This window comes from Sinohyriopsis cumingii, chromosome 5, assembly GCF_028554795.1.
Source record: "Sinohyriopsis cumingii isolate HCF-2022 chromosome 5, ASM2855479v2, whole genome shotgun sequence".
Classification (NCBI taxonomy): Eukaryota; Metazoa; Mollusca; class Bivalvia; order Unionida; family Unionidae; genus Sinohyriopsis; species Sinohyriopsis cumingii.
The window spans coordinates 103,401,427-103,426,447 of NC_142965.1; the positions used below are offsets into that span (position 1 = coordinate 103,401,427).

The 25,021-nt window shown below is 35.8% G+C and overlaps 1 protein-coding gene and 1 pseudogene across 1 annotated transcript in view; both read right to left on the bottom strand.

The window, feature by feature from the left end:
• Positions 1–5,944: 5,944 nt before the first annotated feature.
• The window catches only part of LOC149799911 (uncharacterized), a 59,832-nt gene continuing 40,755 nt past the window's right edge, over positions 5,945–25,021 (bottom strand). The window contains exons 2-3 of the mRNA XM_089959368.1: positions 10,599–10,636; positions 5,945–7,992 (exon numbers count right to left, since the gene is read on the bottom strand). Of these exons, the coding sequence (XP_089815494.1) occupies positions 6,913–7,992; positions 10,599–10,634 (1,116 nt within the window). The 5' untranslated portion in view covers positions 10,635–10,636 and the 3' untranslated portion in view covers positions 5,945–6,912. The remainder of the gene's footprint in view (positions 7,993–10,598; positions 10,637–25,021) is intronic.
• On the bottom strand, positions 22,021–22,139 carry LOC149799912 (5S ribosomal RNA; annotated as a pseudogene).

A 25,021-nucleotide genomic window follows, 5' to 3' on the forward strand; every position in this document is an offset into this window, starting at 1 on the left:
ATCGGCAAAATTTGGACGCGGTCAGCAGAGAGCGATTACGTGCCCTGGGGTAAGAAACACCCGGGCCTGTCGTAGTTTTTGTTTAAAAAAATAATTTAATTTTCTTTTATAAAATTAAAAAGTGTTGTTCGGTCTGGGCCCCCTTATGGGCGCAGGCCCCGGGAATATATCCCCGGTTGCCTCCCCCCCTCCTCTTTTTGACCCTGGCGGTCAGCGTTGATTTCCATTTTTATTTCGACGTAGACAAAAGTAGTTATTCTAAAGTTGGCACGTAATAACTATAGTGACCCGACAAAAAGCGCAAGACAAATGCGCGCCGATATAAACGCACAGCGACAAATGCGCGCCGACATAAGCGCGCCAAAGAACGTGTGAACAAATTTTCTTACAATAAAATGCATTAAATAAATAAAACGTAAATTTGCTATAAAAATGTAGGTTTATTTACTTAGAATGTTTATTACTCTAAACACGGCATGAATGGCGTTTGGGGGTGGTAAGTGGGGCGACCGCCCCAGGCCCCGTGCTTCAGGCCTAAGGTCGTCCTTATGAGTTTGTCAGGCTATATTCTCCGGATTTTTTTTAATGAATAATGAAAAAACTAAATTTGTGCGCCAAATCGCGGAAGATGATCTAGTTTAAACATAATCAGTGTTTGCAGTAGTTTTCATTCATAATCGAGATACCGATACTCTGGCCCCGCGCTGTCATGGTCGGCCCTGGGCCCCGCGTACTCCTAACGCCGCCTCTGATACACGACAGGCGCCTTATACACACTTATGAAATGTTAACAAACCTATTATTGACTTATTAAAATATTGAGAAAAGGAGAATATTGTGCAAAACTTGCCTGATTTGTGTATAAATCATAAGTAGGAATGTCCTCTGTTAATGTTATGTGCTATTCCTCGCAAATATTTTCTACTTAGTTAACATTTTTGTATTGTCTCCTCAACCTTATATATATATATATTTAAGGTAGAGAAGGATCTGTTTTCGGAGGCTTTCGTACAAATGAATGCATAAATTAAACTGAACAAGGATATCATCTGTTTTGGTCCTCAAGGTTTCGTATGGATGTTTTGGAACACCGCTACAGATGATGATGGCAGAGAGCAATTGTTTGTCCTACAATTCTCGCGATGTGAAAAAAAGTTAACATACACTTAGATGTCTCTTTCAAATGCCTGGATTTACATTTACTCTTCATCACTGTTAGGAAACTGTCGGGTGTACGCGGACAGCTAATAAAAAGGATTGATTTTGTGTGCTAATGAAATGTATTTCAAATAGCGCAAAGTCCACTATCATTATCTGTCGATGAAACGTAGAAGGAATTTTCAGAGTGTATGCATTATTATGTCATGAGACTTCGCACAAGGAATTTTAAAGTATCAAATGTCAAGAAAATGATATTACATCTTTCTTATAATTTTCCTATGAAGTTCAGTAAGTACGAACAGTCAAACCACGCTAGTGATCTTCTATGAGATGAACATAGATACAAGGCTTAAGGCCTAACCCTTTACTCTCATACCCAAACAATCCTGAGTACACTAAATTAAATTATTTTTGTTATTATTATTATTATTATTATTGTTATTATTATTGCCTAACACTTTCCTCTCATACCCAAACAATCATGAGTACACTAAATTAAATTTTTGTTTATTTTGTTATTATTATTATTAATGTACTCGGGATATACACATTTACTTTTCATAACGATTGCCAATGAGTTTTACATAGGGACATACCTCATTCGAGGAAAAAACGCAAAGCTCCGAAACAAAACCTTGTTGATTCCAAGCTAACATCTCCACCATCCACGCAATGATCAGCCACTATCGTAATATAAAATCGTGGCTTCGGGATCGAAGCCTGAAGCTGGAAGGATCCATTAGGAATAACCTGATTCTGAAATTCATGTTCGTCGTCGTCAAAATCTGCAAACACCATTCACCATTTGCGATTTTCGGCAGTTTTCGCAATCTTTGTTTTTATATAAAATGATTTCCTCATTCCGACAATGGTTAACGGGTACTGGCTCTCACCTACCTGGTATGAAGGTGGACAAGTAGAAATGTCACTCAACACAGGTATGGAAGATATCCGACAAAGGAACTTTTGCGAAAACAATAAGTAAATAAAATTTGTATGTCAGAAGAAAGAAGTTAAGGAATTGAAATAGAATAAAGATTTATGAAAATTCATATCCCCGAAGGTTTGAGAGCTGTCTTGTCTTAATGAAGAATGTGCTTCAGCCGCCCAATCCAGATCAAAGCAGATTCGTTTACTTAGGGCAATTACCTACTTTTATCCGATTGAACTCGACGAGCGTAATTTAAAATCAAACACGAATCTTGTGCTCTGTACATAGAAGGATACAAATTCTTGGATTATGTTTGTGGCCTTGATCCGAGTCTATGGATATGTGTTTAAAGAGGGATAAGTTATATGAATACTACAAAATGTGCATTTTAGAAAAAGTATATAAGTGTAAGAAATACACTCACTTTAAGATAATTTAAATTTATTGATTATAAATATTAATGAGGAATAATATTGTGCCGTGTTAGATTTTCCGATTTTCTGCTAAAAGCTTTCTAGTGATTAAATGTTCCTTGTCGTTTTTACTCATTTATTATTGTTTGCCATTTGGAAATGTCATCTCTGAAATAATAGAGAGGTTTATGCTGCATTATTAAAAGTAAAGATTTTCAAATTGGTCAATAATCGACTTCAGTCCATAGGATCGGGGGAATACAACATCGCAATACGTGTACTATACATGACTAGAACATAATTAAATCTTTACATAACTTCAGTTCGTGAAGATAATATACCTGGGACTCCATTCATTCAAATACAGATATTTGACGTCACGTTCGATGAAACTGGAAAACATTATAGAGAATCAATAGGAACAGTTAGCCATGAAAAAATTCCAAGGCGTCGCGACACAATACAAGAGTTAGAGGATCTTAGCCTGAAGCTGGAGTAGACTCAAGAACTCTGCGAGAAAATGGTAATTTAGGGTCTTTCTTAAGCAACAGAACAGTTCGACTGTTTCTAGAAAACTTATGTCCTGCAAAATATAAACCATGCATCTGTCTCACATAACATTCAATACTACATGTATAATACCGCTACAACTCTATATTAGGGTGAATGCTGTTCGTAAGTTCCTGATTAGTAGTCTTACACGACAATCAACTATGTCGACAATGTTCCTTTTATATTTATATTGATTATTGTGCCATAATGTACTTACATCTATATTGACAGCGTGGCTGACAACTTTCTTCACAATCAAGGATCGTCTAACCTGGAGGCTGTTTACATTCTACATACATACACATTTGACTTAACCTGCCTGAAACCGACAGGAAAGTGATTATACACATACTAGTAAATTAGAAAGCACGTTGTAATATGTACTTCCACGAAAAAAAGATAAGACCATTTTATTTTACAGCTGTGTGTTGAAACTATCTGATATTTTTGTGCGATATGATTTTCAGATTAGCCATTGGAGGAACTGCGTTATCAAGCAGAAGAACGGATGTAGGAAGTCTGAAGAGGACTGATGGATAACATGCCATCCCATAAGATCTGTTAATTTATTAGCAGTAGACCCATAAATTGACAACAGTACATAAGTATTTTTCTTTTTCAAACGAACTTATCCGCTTTCGATTTCAATCCTTCTTTGTTATAGCTACGAAGAAAGAATTAGACAAACAATACATACAAAATAAAACGATAAAACGTTAAAGTTACAACACAATACTTGAATATGGACTAATAGAAACACTCTTTCAAATTAAAGTTAAAAGAAGACAAACTAGTTTGCACACACACACACAGATATATATATATATATATATATATATATATATATATATATATATATATATATATATATATATATATAATCGCGTGTGTATGTGTGTGGATGTACACCAAGAGAAAGACAGAATAGAGATACCATTAGAGGAGAATATTTTCTGGTTTATTGAGAACATTATTTATTCCTGCAATAATATGTAAAGCAGAACTCAGTCTTATTAGTTTGTCCAGTATCCCATTTGGGCTGGAATATTTACTCAAATTATTTGTTCACTGGAAATACAGAGTGCTCATCTAAAATATTATTATTATTGATACTTGCTTATTATACTGAAATTCAAATAAGGCTATATTTGTTGATATTAGTATTATGATTCAACAAAATCATGTTGTCACACCATTACTATTCACCATTACTATTCAGGCCAATCCAGGCACATCAACACATTCAGCATTAGATATATTTTGAAATACAACTGAAGTTTATTGAGAACTTTAATTATCAGGGCTTGTTTTAGAAATTATAGGATCATGTGAAATTTAATTTGTAATACCATAAGCTCTTTTCCCATTTTTCACTTTGTATTATTTGACAACAATTTTTTTTTATTTTACAAAACTTGTTGGTTTGCGCTCTTTTCTATTACTTAGTTTAATACCATAGAGTCACAATAATAGATTGCTAATATTATAACATATGATTCAGGGCAGATTAAATTGTTCTCATTCACTTGTCCGAGACAAGTGGTTTCAGAAAATTCACTTATCCCACCAACATTTTCACTTGTCATGCTGACAATCTTGCTTGCTCCAAAAATTCACTCTCCTGCCTAGTTCAGATGAGATATATGCACTTGAATGCATTAGAAGCACAATGAAATAATTATGTACAAACATACTATGTTTTTTCTTCAAGCCGCTTAACTATATAATGTTAGGTATCCATCCAGCAAGAACTGAAATTAATTTACTGAAATTTTGACTTTCCCTAACCTCTCTTGAGACATTTTAAATTGACAGAGCCAGCATTAAGAGGTTAATATTAGGTCTGGTCGGCCAGGTGTCAGAGAAATGTGACTGGGTGGGACATCGTGCTAGATGTCTGGGGCATGATGCCCAAGTGCTAGACATTGCTATAAACTGCCATACTGCAGACATCGTAGCGATATGACCGATTTTTGTTTTAAAATGTCGTTAAAAATACAAATCACACATACACACACACACACACAATTGACAGAGCAAAGTCTCTTCTCCCGATTCTTTTTTTTTAATAATTAGACTAAGTGTACAACTGTTCTTTTCCTGTAGAACGCACTGCATTTCCATATCGGAAAAATGTTTTCTCCATATTGGTCCATGATGTATCCTGTATTCAGGAAAACAGCTCGTTTTATTTAATTTTTCATTTGATTTTCATTTAATTTTGAAATAACCTTTCAGAGAGGATTATTTGCTAGCAACTCCAGTTTCAGTTATTTTCTGCATATCCAGGCTAGTTTCGTGCGTACTATGTGCAATACAGGCTTTAAGAGGCTTAAAACTGTCATGAGATTTGATTGATTAAGCATTCAATTTGTCAATTCCATTGACAGTGGTTGAATATCCAACCAATGCCAGATTAGGATATTATAAACTGTCATGAGATTTGATTGATTAAGCATTCAATATGTCAGTTCCTTTGACAGTGGTTGAATAGCCAACCAATGCCAGATTAGGATATTGTTTACAATAGTTTCAAATCATCTTCCGTTCAGACTCATTGAGTTCAAGCATGTATACCTATGATCATAAAGTGGCTAAAATTTCTTTGTCTCTTTGGAAAAACAGTTACCTCAAACTAAGTAGCAGACATTGCCTTTACCCCTCTACTTTTAAGGAAATTTTTATTTCCCTGAACTTTTCTTATGACCATCTTTGCGAGAATAAATATTTGGAAATAAATGAGAGGTAAAAATCACTCTTTCATTTTTAAACTGAAAACTTAGTACATAATTGTTCTTAAAGAAACGATTTGAGAAAATAATGTGTCTTTTTATGTAATTTGCCTTCTTGGCAACCAGGACTTACCTCGCATAATGAAAAGAATATGTAGCTCTAAAAATTTCCTGGTTTATTTCTTTGAAACTTTGACTCGCAACATAACATCTACGAATAAAATGTTACGAGTTCGTAAAATGTTTGACCCATATATTTGTAAGTTATATTTTATAGTTTATATTGTTCATATGAATTTTAAACTTAAAACACAGTAAAATCGATGCATGTGATTTAAAATCGATTCCCTATTGAAACTTTGGAATAAAAACAACTTAGTTTTCGCAACCAGCTATAAAACAAGCTTAGATTAGAAAACTTAACAATTACTTCAAGAGACAAAATTACAAGATTTACGTTATTTTCATAGAACTGAATACATACTAATATACAATGAAATCTCCATAGCATGAACTACACGATACAAAGAATTATACTGCTGAATAATGAAATCAGATTCAATAATATAGACGCCTTACAACCGGATCCGTTTTCTACCTATAAGCCTTTAAACAGGATCCGTTTTCTATTGATGAGCCTTATACTTGGATCTGTTTTCTATTGATGAGCCTTTAAATTGAATCCATTTTCTGCTGATGAGCCTTTAAACTGGATTCGTTTTCTACTTATGAGCCTTTAAACTGGATCCGTTTTCTATTGATAAGCCTTTAAACAGGATCAATTTTCTATTGATGAGCCTTTAAACTGAATCCATTTTCTATTGATGAGCCTTTAAACAGGATCCGTTTTCTGCTGATGAGCCTTATAATGAGAGTGCCCTGTATTATGCCAGAGTTTCTGAAATTATTTGGCATATAAAATTGTATTTTGATGACCTCTTACATCCCATCAAATATCACTTTATAGTTTCATATGATGATGTAGTGTTCTTTATTTCATTTTTTAAGTTGTGTCATCATGAAGACGAGTCTATAACCTTTTCTTAATTGTAATATTATAATTTGCGATAAAGTAAAAAAAGGTATAAGTGGGGTCTACGCTACTTTGTGTCGGATGGACTAATTACAGAACTCCTTCCTGCAACTCATGAAGCACTTCCATACTACAAGGAAAAATTCTATTTTTGAACAAGCAGTATAACCCTTCGTTAGTATCCCTTATATAGGCAGCTATTACACCAAAACTGCTACGCGTAAGCAACAAGATGTTGCATTTTGTTAAAATCATCTGTTCAACTATTACCTTTTGAAAACCATCGCAGGTCGCATCAAACCGTATATGCTGAATCGGTCCCTTTGTGTCGACAAATGTGTTTTCAAAATGTTTCCTTGCTTCTGCTTTGGTCTCGTTTCTGTCTGTTGCTACAAATAGGGCATAAGCGGACGAATTTTTGTATCTACTGAGAAAAGTCCAAATAGTTCCAAGTTCCAAATTTTGTGTTCTTTTGTCATCAATTCCTTTGTAACCCATTCGTACATGGGCACACACTAACGTGCGACCCATCACCTCCTTTGACATAAATTCCGATATCATTCTTTGCGTTTCAATAGATGGAGATAGCAGTTGTCTCAGAACAATTCCGTAAATGTTACTCAGCGGAAGCTTATGAAGCCAGGGGATCTTGTCAGCCGTGTTTATATTCCTTCGAATGGCTGTCACATAATCCTGTGTCGTATGAAAATAAATGACAGGTTCTGAAAATTCTTTATCTAGGTCAGCTGTTTCAATCATCTTGTGAAATGTAAACTCTTTCGTGTGATCATTTTGCATGTAAAAGTCTCGAGACTTCATGTGCGATAGCCCATGTTTTGAAATGTTCCAATTAATTTTATTGGGAACGATGATTTTAGTCAGATCACATGGCTTGTCCATCAAAATACCATAGGTTCTTTTGGTAATGAGTGAGATCAGATAGGTGGTAACCATCGCTCGTTGTCTATCTCCCCACCCTTCACACTGGTCTTCCCCTGTGCATGTATCGATGATGTAACGATGTGGATCTGGGTGGTACTCTTCTAAGAAGCTCGTCCTATAGGCAGTTGTGACCAATTGGGACGTTTCCCTTCTGTCGTTGTTAAGTGACTGTATAGGTCCAACAATGTGATAAACAAGGACGAGGCATATTGTGATTACAACTGAGACCTACGGAAAAGGAACAATGATTTCTTAAGAATACGTAGAGCATTGTAAAAGACAAAAGATACAATCTTAAAATCTCATACAAGTGACGGTATTCAATATCATGAAATAAAACGATGCTTTAGTCGAAGACAATATAACGATTATTTTAAGTTACAATTCACTAAACCATCGTAATTTGGAATGTATTTGAACCTATTTAAATTGACTAACAAAAATCTTAAAAGATTTGTCGGCAATGCAAAATTTGCATCGTTACTGAAGCCATCAATATTATCCTGAAGTCAATGAATATATTAATAGTTAACATAAACAGTACTAAAGATTTCTAAAGTAACGATCTGGTTCTATTAAGAATCACATAACAGAGTGAAACCGAAACAGTCCCGGGTTAGTGGTGACGTTTCCTTGAATAACGGTCTTACGTGAAAACAAAAACCTTCTGCGGATAATCACAAATCATAATCTATCATAAGCTTGCCTAGTGAACTCTGTAACATAATCCTCTGAGAGTACTTGTGATCATGCTGAATATCTCACTTTGCTCTATGATCTCCAATTAAATTCTAACGACGATGGGTATTGTACTGAGTATAATATTGCAGCTTGAGGACTTGGTTTTAAAAACAATTAATTTGCTCGAGCTGTCTAATACTTTATATATGCGTATTCAGTAAGTTACCTCCATTTATCGCATGGGATTGCATGTCCTCAGTAGGCATTTTGCTGCGCTCAGCTAAAACAGCATACGTCTTAGTTTAATAATATTTTTTTTCAACCAACTGGCATAAAATCTTCGATTTAGATACAATAAAAAATAGATTTCATGTTTCTGTATCACTACTATGATCGAGTATCCTAAACGAAGAGCTGACAAATTTTATAAAAATGCCTAATATAAGTAGGTAATTCCTATACTGAAAGAGAAGACACATATATGATAATTAAGTAGTTATTCCCATCACCAAAATTCTATTGTATGTAAACCTAGATTTTATTCCCATCACCAAAATTCTATTGTATGTAAATCTAGATTTTATTCCCATCACCAAAATTCTATTGTATGTAAATCTAGATTTTATTCCCATCACCAAAATTCTATTGTATGTAAACCTAGATTTTATTCCCTTCACCAAAATTCTATTGTATGTAAATCTAGATTTTATTCCCATCACCAAAATTCTATTGTATGTAAATCTAGATTTTATTCCCATCACCATATTTCTATTGTATGTAAACCTAGATTTTATTCCCATCACCAAAATTCTACTGTATGCAAACCTAGATTTTATTCCCATCACCAAAATTCTATTGTATGTAAATCTAGATTTTATTCCCATCACCAAAATTCTATTGTATGTAAAACCTAGATGTTATTCCCATCACCAAAACTATATTGTATGTAAAACTTACATTTTATTCCCGTCACCAAAATTCTATTGTATGTAAAATCTAGATTTTATTCCCATCACCAAAATTATATTGCATGTAAAACCTAGATTTTATACCCATCACCAAAATTCTATTGTATGTAAAACCTAGATTTTATTCCCATCACCAAACGTCTATTGTATGTAAAACCTAGATTTTATTCCCATCACCAAACGTCTATTGCATGTAAAACCTAGATTTTATTCCCATCACCAGAATTATATTGTATGTAAAACCTAGATTTTATTCCCATCACCAAACGTCTATTGTATGTAAAACCTAGATTTTATTCCCATCACCAAAATTCTATTGTATGTAAAACCTAGATTTTATTCCCGCCACCAAAATTCTATTGTATGTAAAATCTAGATTTTATTCCCATCACCAAAATTTTATTGTATGTAAAACGTACATTTTATTCCCATCACCAAAATTCTATTGTATGTAAAATCTAGATTTATTCCCATCACCAAAATTCTATTGCATGTAAAACCTAGATTTGATTCTCATCACCAAAAATCTATTGTATGTAAAACCTACATTGTACTCCCATCACCAAAATTATATTGCATGTAAAATCTAGATTTTATACCCGTCACCAAACGTCTACTGTATGTAAAACCTAGATTTGATTCCCATCACCAAAATTCTTTTGTATGTAAAACCTACATTTTATTCCCATGACCAAAATTCTATTGTATGTAAAACCTAGATTTTATTCCCATCACCAAAATTCTATTGTATGTAAAACCTAGATTTTATTCCCATCACCAAAATTCTGTTGTATATAAAACCTAGATTTGATTCTCATCACCAAAATACTATTGTATGTAAAACCTAAATTTGATTCCCATCACCAAAATTCTATTGTATGTAAAATCTAGATTTATTCCCATCACCAAAATTCTATTGCATCTAAAACCTAGATTTGATTCTCATCACCAAAATTATATTGTATGTAAAACCTAGATTTGATTCCCATCACCAAAATTCTATTGTATATAAAACCTAGATTTGATTCCCATCACCAAAATTATGTTGCATGTAAAACCTACATTTTATTCCCATCACCAGAATTATATTGTATGTAAAACCTAGATTTTATTCCCATCACTAAAATTATATTGTTTGTAAAACCTATGTTAAAGCGGAACAGTAGACTTTGCATCCATACTTACAAAGAAGCAAATTCTGATCCTTTTTTCACTCATCATTTCTGAAAATAAAGACAGGAAATGTATAAAACTGTTTTAGTGGTTTTTGACAAATTGAGGCGTCGTCCTGGCAAAATTAAAACAACGGCTTTTTATAACTTTCCAATATGCTTTACATTTTGATTTATCGTGCACTGATAGCTTTTCTAAATGATGGTATTCCAGACTAACGGAGTTAATGTCTTCAGACTATGTATCTACATTGTAAATATCAAGCCAATAATGTTATTTAGTTTTATTTTATTTTTTTACTGAAGGAATTCTTAATGGTTTGCTAAGTTCAAACATTTATAAGAGTGGAGATGGATTAGGTTGGAGGATGGGATTGATGTCATTAAAATAGTATTTTCTGAATAATTAAAGAATGTACTACTTACATGAAAAAGTTGCTGATTAAATAAATAGCAAAGTAAATAGATAAATTTATTTGACAAGCATACGTAACAGGTTTAGTCCACGCCGGAATAGAAATATGTCCTTTCTTGTGGATGAAGGTTCAACCAATCAGACACCAGATGCCTTAGTTTGCATCTGCAATTGCTCAAATCTTACTGCATATACACGAAGGTATCAAACCAGCACTGCACCCAAATCTTATCTAATTACAAGCTATTATATAAAAGATGGAACCTAAATGTTCAAAGCTATACCTGAATAGAAACAATGCGTCTGGTTTTGTAATTTCTGTGCCAAATATAATTCTCAAATATATGCAAATAAAAACAAAATCCAAAAGTCATTAAAACAAATCTACTTACATGAAACAAGTAGAAACAATATTCAAATAACTACAAAGTGAAATTATACTAAATGAAACCTTATCCTTTGACCGATCACAAGTACTCTGACGCAAGGGTTTCGTCGATTTAACATTTCAAGGGATGCTATCCGAGTCTTCGGCGGGAACCGAGATTAAAGGAAGAAAGTAATCTAAGTGAATGAAGTATATTTATTATTTTCTTTTAAACACACACGCTTGTGTATATATTATGTGGCTTATTTTGTGTCCGAAACAAAACCAGGATCAATTTGAAGAAGAAGAAAAAAAACACTTAAAGTTAAGGCCAAACAGATATAAAATTTTCAAGCTTATATCAAATAAAGAGCACAAACAGACCTCATGATATAGGTCACGCTTCAAACTTAGCTTCTGGGAATAAGGGAAGAAAACCTAAACAATATACAATTGTCTGGAAGGAGGGGAGTATCGAACTTAGACCTCAAGCTTGACTAAGTAGGAAACATGTAAATAACGTACATAACATTACTAACCTTTTATAATCATGCAATAAATCCTTTGGGTATTCGGGATGTTTGAAAGGAGCATCTCAAAAGTTCTAACAAGCTATACACACTGGGACGGACTAAGAGTTGCCCCCAAACAAAGAATACATTACCCAGAGGTGCACCATCCCCAGCCCGTGGGCCAGATCCGTCCTGCGAACGCGTTCTGTCCTGCCCTCAAGGCAAATTAAAACAGCACATAAATCTTTAATGTGAACAGTAATTATATTAAAGAAATTAGTGTTTGTGACCCTCGAGTGGTCTTAAAAAATACAATGTGGCCTTTGGCCGAAAAAGTTTATGTACCCCTGACCTAGACTATGTGAAGATGTCCTGGATTAATACCAGGATAACAAATACAGCAATATGGAAGAGAAGAATTTTTTGTGGAGAGCCAAGGGTTCCTGACGCGCGTCCTACCCTGCAAACCCATTGTGAGACGAAGTTTAAGAAGAATAAACCAGTGAAAAGATGCCACTTCCGTTAACCACTTTGGTTAACATACCCCAACGGCCCTACTCAGGGCCGTCCAAATCTCCCGGAAGTATAGGTACTAGTCTTGTGATTATCTATGTTGTTGACAACTTTAAACTTAAAATCCTATTCTACCCTTTCTTTTGTGACAGTAAGTGTATGTATGAAAGGGTAGAGTAGTGCGTCTTTAAAGCCTTCCTATCCTTGTGCGTGGTACTATGTGATCATGTGTTTGTGTGACAGTGTGTGTTTGTGTGAAAGTATGTGTCTATAAACACCCCAACCATTTTCGTTCCATGGAAAGTTGTGTGTTTGGATAGTAATATGAAAGCGGGTGCTGAATTGTATATGTGATGTGTCGGATTGTATCAAAAACATGGTAACATTAAAATCTCCGCATGGCCCCATACATTATTCAACGTAGAAACGGCCTATAACGATCATAATGTTATCGTTACATTTTCCGTTGACCCGATAACTACTTCTGACCCCCAAGTACCATCCTCAGGTTAAAACTATGGCGCCTATATTGACCTGACATGAACCCCACTAGTGTCACGCTTAACTACTGTACAATAAACAGTACATAGGCTGTAACGACATAGACATTAAGTTCAAAGTTATTGCTTGAATAAAGACCTCGCTATCTGGTTTCCACGTGCTTATTTATAATTGATAACGTTTCATTATTTTAACATAAGTAGTGAGTTACAAATGAAAACAAAACTTGAACGGAATGCAGTGAAATGTCAAATATAGATCACAGTGGCCTTTCTTTTAATAAACGCTAAATCATGTATGCAATTAACTGGAGTTTGTGCTGGAAGACGAGTGGTTTAAGGCGCTCGCCTCGATATTACTGCCATCTCATTTCTGTCCGCATAGGTTAGAATTTCTGCTGGGCCATCACGGGTATGTCAGAAGCCTTGCTGTATATTGCCGTGGATCTTTCGGTTCGTTTTGGCTGTTTAATCAGGGTTATTTTACCACCATGCATACCCTATTATGTGCTGAAAAATGGTGTTATACCCACAAAATGAGCAACCAAAAGTTGTTATTATTCACCATACTAAATGGCATAAGCGTTCAACTTTTTTTCATACAGTATTATCATATCAGCTTTTTATTTTTATATGTACCTAGATGTAAGTCATAACTGCAGAAAATTGCATCGATCGCAGGGGAACTAACGTAATTATGCAGACTAGGACAGAATAAATTCAATCTATAATTCTTTGAAAAATTAATAGTTTAGCATGAAACATTAATTGATATAGCCAGAATGGAGCATAGGCTGTGAATTAAGTTGCAAAGAAATGTGCACTGACTACTGATGAAAATTCATATTGGTGAATGCAGAGATAATTTTCTTGCTCAACCATGGTCCTAATGATGCTTCGCGTATCTTTCAAGAATACTTACCAGTTGATTTCATCCAAAGTGAATAAAATGTTTTCTTTAATACACAAAACATATCGTACTAGGGCAACTTGGTCCACATTTTATCTCTATCTTCATTACATTTTTGTAAGTTCTGAGTACTAGTTGCCCATTTCAATAAATGATTACATTAGCACATCATTTAAAGTTAATCTCGTGAATGAAGATTTATGTTCCTTCACATAAAGCTGCATGTGCACCGAATAATATTTCAGACTGCATTGTTTGCAACGTTGGGCACATACATTACGGTTCAATTAAACTGTCTTGGAAGGAAATCAAATCCACCAATGCACATATTCTGAGTCTCAGTCGCACGTTTAGCCTTGTTACTTACGTGTGTTATTATTTAGATGTTTACTTTATACGTAGAAAAAAAATTAAGCTTAAAGAAACCTTGGCCCAACGATAGTTGAACGCATATATCCCAACGTTGGCCCAAAGAGTCATTTTTCATCGTCAGAATTACAAACGCTGCATGTCATTGGCCTGAGTTGTGCTTTTCCAACTTCGGGAATTGATTGGATAGGGGCTTATTTTTTCTTGCTTATGTAGGTATTAACGGCACTTGTAGCACGTCATTGGCTATATCATGCCGATGAGAAGGGTGAAACAAAAGACCATGGCTGACATCAGCAGATGATTGGATTACGAGACCGACACTCTGCCAATGAAGCTACCGGGGCTACTGGCGCTTGAAATACGGTGTAACGCTGGCCTAACGTCATAAAAGCCGACGCTGACCACACAATTGTTTCCCAATATTGGCCCAACGTATGTGTGATATCTGGGTGATGCATAAACGGCAACGAATACTCACTCAGCTGACTTCACAAACAATGTGGAGCTCTTGCGTAAGCATGTTTTCATATTCGGAGGTTACGAGATAATGATTCTTCCTTGTTTAAGGATGTGATACTAACAAATGAGTAAAAAATAACCGTAAACGGTGTCTGATGATCCAAACTTAATTGCTTGAATAGAAGGCATAACGAATGGTTTCCAAGACAGTAGAGTAAAATTTCGCCCCCTCCCCCAAAGCGAGAGCTAAACCATTCAAACAAGTACACTGCCACGCGCAAGTGGGTCATATATCTAAAGAGATTAACACCAGTCTCAGACAATGAAAGCATATTTAGTTTAAATTCAATAACTCACGCTTATGTATATATTTAGTAGGGGTGAAACGATTCATCGATGCATCGATACTTTTGCTGGAATGATACACATATCGATACAAGGAGAATCGATACAAACCAATACTTTCTGTATACAAGTTATTTTAGTCTTCAGCAGTTATGAATAATTATTATTAGCTCGCTTTCTTATTATTTAAATACATAATTCATCTGAAATAGCAGTTGCAGTCCTAGGCACTCATTTTTATTAGTAAAAACGAAAACGACAATTGAAAATACTCGCTCGCCGTCAGCAAGTTCGAACAAAGTGACATGGTTTGTAATGTGCCCGCCACCCCCCACCCCCCCCCCCTTCATGCTAATTATCTTATGCCAGCAGCATGTTTAGCATAAAGGATGCATTCTAAATGTGTTACACGTGCATAATGAACATAATGAAGTACTTTACCCATCATTTAATAGCCAATTTTACGCGATGTTTCTACACTGAATTTGGTCTTGTCTACTTTGGTCGATTTGAAAGCTACACTACAGGTGTGTCACACGATGAAATATGTTACATTCAAATCTTATTGGTGGTTACTTGTTCCGGTCGAGGTTAAATAATAACTACCAAATTAGCAATTAGTGTAGCTTATTCCCTGCGCGACAGACAGGAAATACTAGCAAAGCAACAGAGAAAATTCGCTCTAAGTCATTGATATATAAAGTACTTAAACAGAGATGCTGCCAGAGTGTGCGATTGGGTGAATCGTGCAAAATATGTACGAATTCGCACACTTGGAGAACGGTAAATGCGCGAGAACTCCCGTAAATTAGTTGAAAGTCCCACATATAAAAATGTGCTCGACGAAGTATACCATTTTTATCTAACGATTCTTGTCGCAACATCTGTCTTTCGGGTAGGCAACTGTTTACACATCTGAGGTCTTCAAGCATGACAAAAATGGTTTTTAAATGTTGTGTCCTGAAATAGGCGTTATGACGTAGTTTGAACCCTCCGTGTAGGAAGTTTTACAAATGCGTGTATAAAATGCAGGCCACCTAGAAAACCCAAAGTGCCTGATTGCCAGCGTGGTTCATTACGTTTTCGCCAAATACTGACTGGTGATAGTGATGATGACAATAATTTTTAAAGTTATGAAGTATATTGGATTGTTGGAGCTGGGAAATTGTTAATGGAGATACCAGTGAGTGATTTTGATCCCGAAAATGATGCAAAATAAGAGTCAGATGTTCATGTTGGATGGACAAAAATAGAGGGCACTGACGGTCAGTCTCACTTTCAGTTATAATTTGAAATTAAATGTAGACAGGGCAGAAGACAGACTAATTAAAATACAGACACTTTTAAAGTAGAATCCAATTTTCATTTTTTATCAATCAATTTAGCCCTGTGAATCGTATGTTTCAAAACCATGTATCCATATCAGCATTAAGATAAACTGAATAAATAAGGATGAAAAAAATAAAATTAAAAAAGTAAAGATATTTATTTTAAATACCTCTGTCTGCACAAGCAGACTATGGCATTGACTGACTAAAACCCCTAATACAGCATTATGGAACAGATACGAAATCTGGCATAGTAGTCAGTAAACGACTGATTCAAGAAGTAAATTTGTGTTAGTGAAAAATCCTATTTTGGTGCAGATGTATCCAAAATACAATAAATATGAGCTATGGAAAATTCTAAATAACAGCCACCAAGATCAGTTTCCCAACATCTTGAAGCTGACAAAGCTAGCTATGCATATGCCCTTTCAGAAGAAAGCACAGAAAAATATTCATACACAGATAAAGAACAGAAATTGCTCAGAAATAATTAACAGATTAATTCTTATACAACTACAGGTGACATCTTTTAAAGATTTTCATTTCGGTAGACCTCTAAAAAAGTGGAGTGTTTAAGTGTTAGGTAAATACTGAACCATAACTGTTTCCTCCTCCCCCTCCTTTTCTACTCTCCCCTTCTTTAGGTGACAAAGGGTGGAGTCTCCCTTAAGATATATTCCTGACAGTATCTCTCCTTAAATTCTACGTGGGGAACAAATTTGGAATTTCTATTTCTATGCAGAGATATTTAACCAGGAAATCAAGGTGTTGATGGAATAAATAAAATTACAACAGAATCTACAAGGGGGCAGACTTCAAACAACTGAAATTTATCAGCTTGTGAATTTTTTCAGTATGACTGGGTGTTGTCAGTAGTTTTCCTTCTTTACTAATAAATACAAATACCACAGGCCATACCAGTCTTCTGCATATAGAGGAAGTACAATGTGATAGATTTTTATTTGGTACTCATCCTTACTCCCATGCCCGGATTTGTTCTAGACGAGATTTTCTTTGCACGAGGAATTTGCTTTATTGCTTCTGTCTGAGTTAAACATGAAATTGGTAATAACTTGTTTTCAAAGCATTCACGCAGTGTAAAACAAAGGGCCTGGTGGCTAAAGTGAGTTAAATGGAGCTACCATTAAATAGCCTAAAACGCTGAATAAAACTCACTGACAACCAACAAGTAGTCTGCTTGCAAGATATTTATTTTTCGGTCACTGATATGAACTGCATATATATATATATATATATATATATATATATATATATATATATATATATATATATATATATATATATATATATATACATCTGTAATCTGCATACTGGAAATACAACCAGTATGTCAATATACATAAAGGGACACCACCTACCTTTCTAAAATGGAAAGACCATCAGGTGTATTGATATGTATCGTATCACATGCTGTGTATCGTAAATCGTATCGATATGCGGCACAGGTGTATCGTTTCACCCCTAATATTTATAGGCTTAATTATAAGTAAAAGAGAAATAACTGACTTGGAAAAGCTTTGCTCAACGTTGAGTGAACGCATAATAATCCCATCATCGCCATTACAAACTCAGAGCAACGTTGGCACAACAGTATTTTTTCAACGTCAGAATTACAATTGCTTCACAAAGTTAGCCCAGCACGTGTTTTTCTAATTGCGGCAATTGTAGATTTGTTTGCTTTTCGGTATCTTTTTTCATTTTGTTTTTGTTTTGTGTAAATGGCATTCAACTGCGCTTTTAATACATTATTGCGTGCATCATGCCAAGGATATGGGACTTAAGATCTGTTCTCAAGAACTCACCTAGGCAGCCGACTGAGGCTGGCCTGGGCGGGTACTGAGGCCAAGAGCGTTGGATTACGAGTCCGACGCTTTACTTTTTATGGGAGTGGTGTACTCCCCCGGATCAGATCTTTCCGGACCATTACAGGAGTCCCCCTGCCCTAACTGTATTGTTGCCGAAGCTTAATTGTATCATTATCGTGTTTTTGTATGTGCTGCTATATTTGTAGTTGTTTTATCTCTTTTTTGGTATCTATGATACAAGTATCATCCCTTTTTTAAATTTCATTATTCTAGATATTCATCATTTTCAAGGAAATATTTCTGCATTGCCTCATCGTCTTCCTGTCTTCTGCGTCTTTTCTTTCCTTTTTTCTTGAGTCTTTCTTTTCTCTTCTCTTCTTCTTTTTCAATAAGTGTTGTGTACTCTTTTCCTCTCCTTTCTATTTGTGGAATCCTTGTTACTTGAGCATTTTCTTCTAGCGGTTTTGTTTCTTTAGTGTTGTTCTTGTTTCTCTTGGCCTTGGTTTCTCAATCATTTGCAATACTGTTCTTGTGTAAGATTCTCTTCTTGTTTGCGATTGCGTCATTATCATTGATGCTGTTTCTGTTGGTATTTCATTCAACTCTTGCTCCATTCCCTGTATATTTGTTGTCGTTATTATGGCCTCTGTAGTTGTTTCTACTCGTTTGCGGCGATGTCAATGTTGTTGTTTTTGTTGGTGGTGGTACTCTGTTTAACATTTCATGTACTGTTGTCATTGTGGCCTTTGTGGTTTCTCCTTGTATCTTTTGTGTTCTCGGTTTCGGCGAAGGCATCATTGTTGGTGTTGTCACTGGTGCTTCATTTAAATCTTGCTCTAGCTCTGGTACTTTTGTTGTTATTTTCTCTGTAGTTGATTCTTGTATCTTTTGCGTTCTTATTTTCTCTTGTATACTAGTTTGTCTAGTAGTTGAGTTTGTTGCTTTCTTTCTGTTAGATTTAGTCTTCTCTGGTTGGATATTCTGTTGTACTTGCTGCTGTTTTACTGGTAGTTCCTGTTTTTACTGATCTCTTTGTCTTTGATTTGGATCATTTGTCTTTCCAGTGCCTTCATTCTTACTCTCCTTTTTGTTGGTGGGACAGCTGTGTGGTGTGTGACCTGTATTCCCATATTTATTTCATTTCCTGTGGTTGTAGTTGTAGGGTTTAACGCCATTTTTCAGCACACGATAGGCTATACATGACGGCCAGCATTAACCCACATTAGCCGAATCCGAGACTCGAACCCACGCAGACAGAGGTGAGATGGCAGTGATCCGTAACGGAGAGCGCTTTAGACCACTCGGCCACTCGGGGCTCCCATTTCCTGTGGTATATGCAGCCTTTATACCACGAATTGGTAAGGAATCCATGTAAAAAAAATTTTTTAAAAATGCTAGTTTTATCTTCGTTATATCCGTCTTTTCTATCTCTAAAAGTCTTATACCGGTTTTGATTGGGGGTGAGGGATATGATGTCCATTTTTGCGTTCATCACCTTCACTTTCAGCTTTTCTTCGAAGTGTTTGATCATAGCCTTTAAGGGGATATCTATAGGGATATCAGACAGGTGTAGTTCTGTTGTCTTTTTTTGATCTTCCTTAATACTGGTTCCGGTTCTTTTATCAGTACCTTTTCTCCTCCTATTTCCATTTCGCCAAACGGTAGTATGGACTTGTTTCCCTTGGGGTCATATAATCCATCATTTAAATCCTTTTCTATTCAAGGAGTCTGCCAATTCTACAAAGTCTTTGTTGAACAGTTGAAGTGCTACCTAGATACGTGACATACTAGGTCTATTTTCAATGGGTACTTTGGATACATCGATCTCCTGTGTACCCTCTTTGTATTTACATTCTAGAAAATCTCCATTGTCTGTCTCTATCCGCTTTGTGTTGAAGTATTTTTCAAGTTCAGAAATTTTGGACGCCATTTTTCCTCGTGCAGTGCGTGCTGCTCGTACTCCTCACTAAGATATTTCCCAAAACAGTTGCAAATTTGCATTGCTTTTTGATTGTAGATTATCCGAGTCCGACGCTCTACCAACAAAACTAGCAAGTGAAGTATGGTGTTAGCCCAACGTCATGTATGTAACACTAACCATGCGATTATTTGCCAGGCCTAGCCTAAGTGTGCTATCTTTGTAATTCATTCAGGGCAATAAGAGTACTCAGTTTACTGATTCGAGATACGATAAGGAGCTCCTGAATAAGCATGTTCTCATATCATATTGTATGAGGGCAAGCTGATATATATATATATATATATATATATATATATATATATATATATATATATATATATATATATATATATATATATGACAAACACATACATATACAGACATACACACACAGAACGGGGATGAACTCCTTCGTAAACACTAGGGATGACCAATACAGTAAGGGAAAAAGGAGCGTAAGGGGCCTACCAGTCTAGTCTAGTCAAGTATACACGCTGTATTAATTTACAAATAGACCCAGTATCTATCCATACATCCATCTATCTATCATGCAATACATACATGCACCGATTTAAAATGTTTATAAAAGTCAGTTTGTCCAGGGGAGGCTGGCTAGAAAACTGAACCTGCCCTGGGGAAAGTTGATCTTGTCCAAAAAGAAGTTAGGTATAAAAGGGTTTCGAAATAGCTAGAGTTTAAAGAGACAGACAGACAGACAGTACAAATAATCAATAATACAGCTGCATTAATTTAATCTTAATCATGTTTTCAAAACATAAATTTTCAGTACCGGTATATTTCCAGCTGACCGCCCCTATGTCTTATGTGGTTAGAGCGTCCACATGGGATGCAGGAGGTCGCAGGTTTGAACCCCGGCCGAGTCATGCCAAAGATTTATATAAATGGTACTAGCAGCTGCCTCTCTTGGCGCTCAGCATTTAGAAGTTATTTATAGGACTGGTTGGCCTTATGCCAGGATAATGTGACTGGGTGGGACATCATGTCTGTGGCATGATGCCCCAGTGCTAGAGATCACTATAAACTGACACACTGCAGACATAGTATCGATATGACTGGAAAATCGCTAAAGCTACGTTAAAAATCCAAATCAACACACACACACACACACACACACAAATCTTTCCAATTAAAGTTGCAATGATTATGCAGATTTAAGTACGCATCCAGAAAGAAACAAGGTAAAATGAACCCATCGCTGAAATATTTACAAAAGAAATAACTCACTCTACCTCAGTTCTCCTTGAGTGTGGTTAGTCCACCCACATGTCTGCTTATTATCATTTAGTCACTTTGAAATCGCTGACATGCATCAAAATATTTGACAATTTGAGAAAACTTATTTTCATCATTTAAGTGTTTGCTAAATGTTTTCTCAAAGTGAGACAGTATCTATTTAGGTATCTGGTCTCCTGTTAACTACTATATAAACAACAGATCATAAACGTCACCTGTGGGTGTTACAGTTCCATTGATCATGAGATCCTAGCGGTAATCATTTAGGCCGAGCACCGTTTACTTACCGACAGTAATATTAATAATTATGCCTTACCCTAAAATTGGCGACATACATCAAAACAGTCTTTAGAGTCGCCAAACTAACAAACTGCCCAAAGCTAGGTTAGGGAACTGAAAGTCGGCGATTTCCGGATACGTACAAATACTGAGATGAAATTGTAACCGATAAGATAGAATATAATTATTTATTCCTTATTTGTTGAAACTTGCTTCAAACGGAATTATTGAAGAAAGTTAAGGAAAAAGAGATAATGAAAGTCGAGAAATTGCTCTATTTATTATTTATATTGAAGAAAGTAAATTTAGTTACAATAAAAGAAAGAAAAACAAAACTTCAACTGTTTTTAGTTATAAAATAAGAAAAAGAAAAAGAGAAAAAGAAAAATGGAATCAATCTATAGCACTCTGTATTCCCAGGCGGTCACCCATTCAAGTACTAACCGGGCCCGACGTTGCTTAACTTCGGTGATCGGACGAGAATCGGTGTTTTCAACGTGGTATGGCCGTACACAAGAATGTACAAATTAGAGACTAATATAGGTTGTCTCTTCGTCGTTATATACACTACACACATACATTTAATAGATACACACATGGATATATATATATATATATATATATATATATATATATATATATATATATATATATATATATATATATATATATATTAGAGATAGGGGAGAGCTCTGCCTAAGACAATACATCCCTGCAGTTTCAATCTGTAAAGAAGCAAGGGTCTATTTGATCGCCGATGTCACTGACATGTAGGTTGCGATATTTGTGCAGTCATTTGAATAGTAATGCAATGGCGAGTTCCGTGTCAAATTTATCGTTTCCTGTCGTCAGTCAGCTTCATTAACTACAAATAATGTTATACTCGCAATTATTTCTGAGAAAATAAATCATATTTCTCTCGATTTCATGCAGGTATATCTCGATGAAAGGTCGGTCAAGTTTGCATGGCAGGCTAGTAAGCACAGGGGCTCGCATCGTTGCTTACAATTTAACTGACAGTCATACATTTTATACTATATGTACGACTGATAGTTTAATTGTAAGCAATGATACGAGCCCCTGTGGCTAGTAAGCAGCTACCCTATGCCGATACCGCATGGTGTCGGCGATTTCCAACGTTTTGATAAGCAAAACAAATATGTTCATAAACCCTAATACAAATGTCCAAATATCAAAAATCGCTATTTTGGGACTATTATGAATTCATTCAAGGACATTCTGATATATATATATGACAGAAATAGTATTTTCAATCTTTCAACTTTGTTCTGATATTCTGGTTTAATACTAAAAGTAAGTTTCAATATATATAAGGAATTTGCAAATTTTATAAAAGTCAGCTTGCCTAGCAAGTAGTAGGTCAAAATGAGACAATGTAGAATTTAAGAAAATGTCATTATATGTATTGATGTTGTTGTTGTTGTTGTTGTTGTAGGGTTTAACGCCATTCTTCAGCACAAGATAGGCTATACATGGCGGCCTGTATTAATGGTGGAGGAAGAACCCGGAAAAACCCCGGAAAGAACCACCGACCCACGAGAAGCTACTGGCAAACTATCTCACATAACCACATTAGCCGAATCCGAGACTAGAACCGACGCAGACAGAGGTGAGATGGCAGTGATCCGTAACGGTGAGCGCTTTAGACCACTCGGCCACTCGGGACCCTCCTTGGATTACGCATCTTCGCTAGCCAATGTTCCGATATGATATTCCTAACTAAAGCGTTGCGGATCGACCTGATATTTTAGTGCTTTGTACTAGCGATATCTATCGGATTTCATTAGTTGCCTCTCTTAGAATGTAATGCCAACGAACGAATAACGTTTAACAGCGGTGCATTGTACTTCGGCCAGAAACGGTGGAGGCAAATGACTTAAAAAGGATACTTTGTAAGTTTAAATTCGAAAGTACGGCTATATACTAGAGGGAAGCCATTATATGTGTATTTGACTGAAAGGTATCTGTACAAACACGGACCGGCAGTGGAAAATTGCTTATTTATCAGTCCATTCAAGTTGTGTGATCCCCTTGTCTCGATCATGTAGAAGCAGTATTCAAATTTGAACAATTTAAGTTTGATTGGATGCGGTGGCTTGCATCTGCATCCAATGAAATTCACAAACCCGAATCATATAAATATCTGCTCGATACGCCAAAGTGTAGATAGGGTTATCATCTCAGAACCCAGGCTAGAAAAGTTCTGACGCTCTGTATACAAAGTTACTGCGGCTCCCAGCAACTGAAGAATGGTTTCCACACCGATCCGGTGGCCTAAGTTCTCAGAGGACCTGCAACGGATGCGGGAGGTCGCGGGTTTGAACCCATCCGAATAATACCAAAGGATTTTAAAAATGGTACTAGCAGCTACCTTGCTTGACGATCAGCTCAGTGAGGTCAGTGTTAGGAAAAGTCGGCCTGGTGTCAGGAAAATATGACATGGTTAGACAAGATGATACACGTCTGCGGCATGATCGATAACCCACTGCTAGACTTAACCATAAATTACAATACTGCAAACATCGTAGCGATATGACTTAAATTGTTAATGCTACTTTATAATTCTAAACACTTACGTACACACACACACATGACGAATGGTGTGATAATGGTTTAACGTCTTATAGCAACACTGATAATGCGATTATCTGCTAACATCAGTCAAACGCAAGTATGTTCTTTAGTTCGGGATGTGAAACTAACACGGATGTAACCATTAACCAAATTTTATGACTGTACCATAAACAGTGGCTGGGTTCAAACGTTATGAAAGTTTGGTCCGAATTTCATTGCTTGAATAGAAACCATGCCTTCATTGCAGAAAGTTTTACTTTAGCATTTAATACAATTGGAGCATATGGAGAATTAACTTCCTTCACCTTCACATTATACAATCCGTAAAGCCGGATAATGTCTCAGATAAGTTTGTTTTTAACCATAGACATATACAGAACGCTGACTTAGGCAAATGTATGGAGATTACATCCTCTACATAACGTTGGTCTAACTACTGCTTTTCCAACTTCAGGAATGAACGATTTGTTTTGCTTTCGTTTGTTGTGTACTTGCTTCTGTGGGTTTTAACAAACATTTTGAAACATTACTGGCTATAGCAATTATAGGACATGGGACTTAAGTGCCTTTTCCAAGAGTACACTGAGGCAGAATATCTAGACTGATCTGGCCAGGTATCGGACCCGCGACCCTTGGATTACAAGCATCACGTTCTACCTTTTAACCTATCATAGCTCTCAGCAATGAAAAATAGGCTGACGACGATCTAAAGTCTTTTATCCAACAATGACAATGTGATTACCAAGCAACATTAGCCAAACGAGAGAGAGAGAGAGAGAGAGAGAGATGAGCGGCGGGATG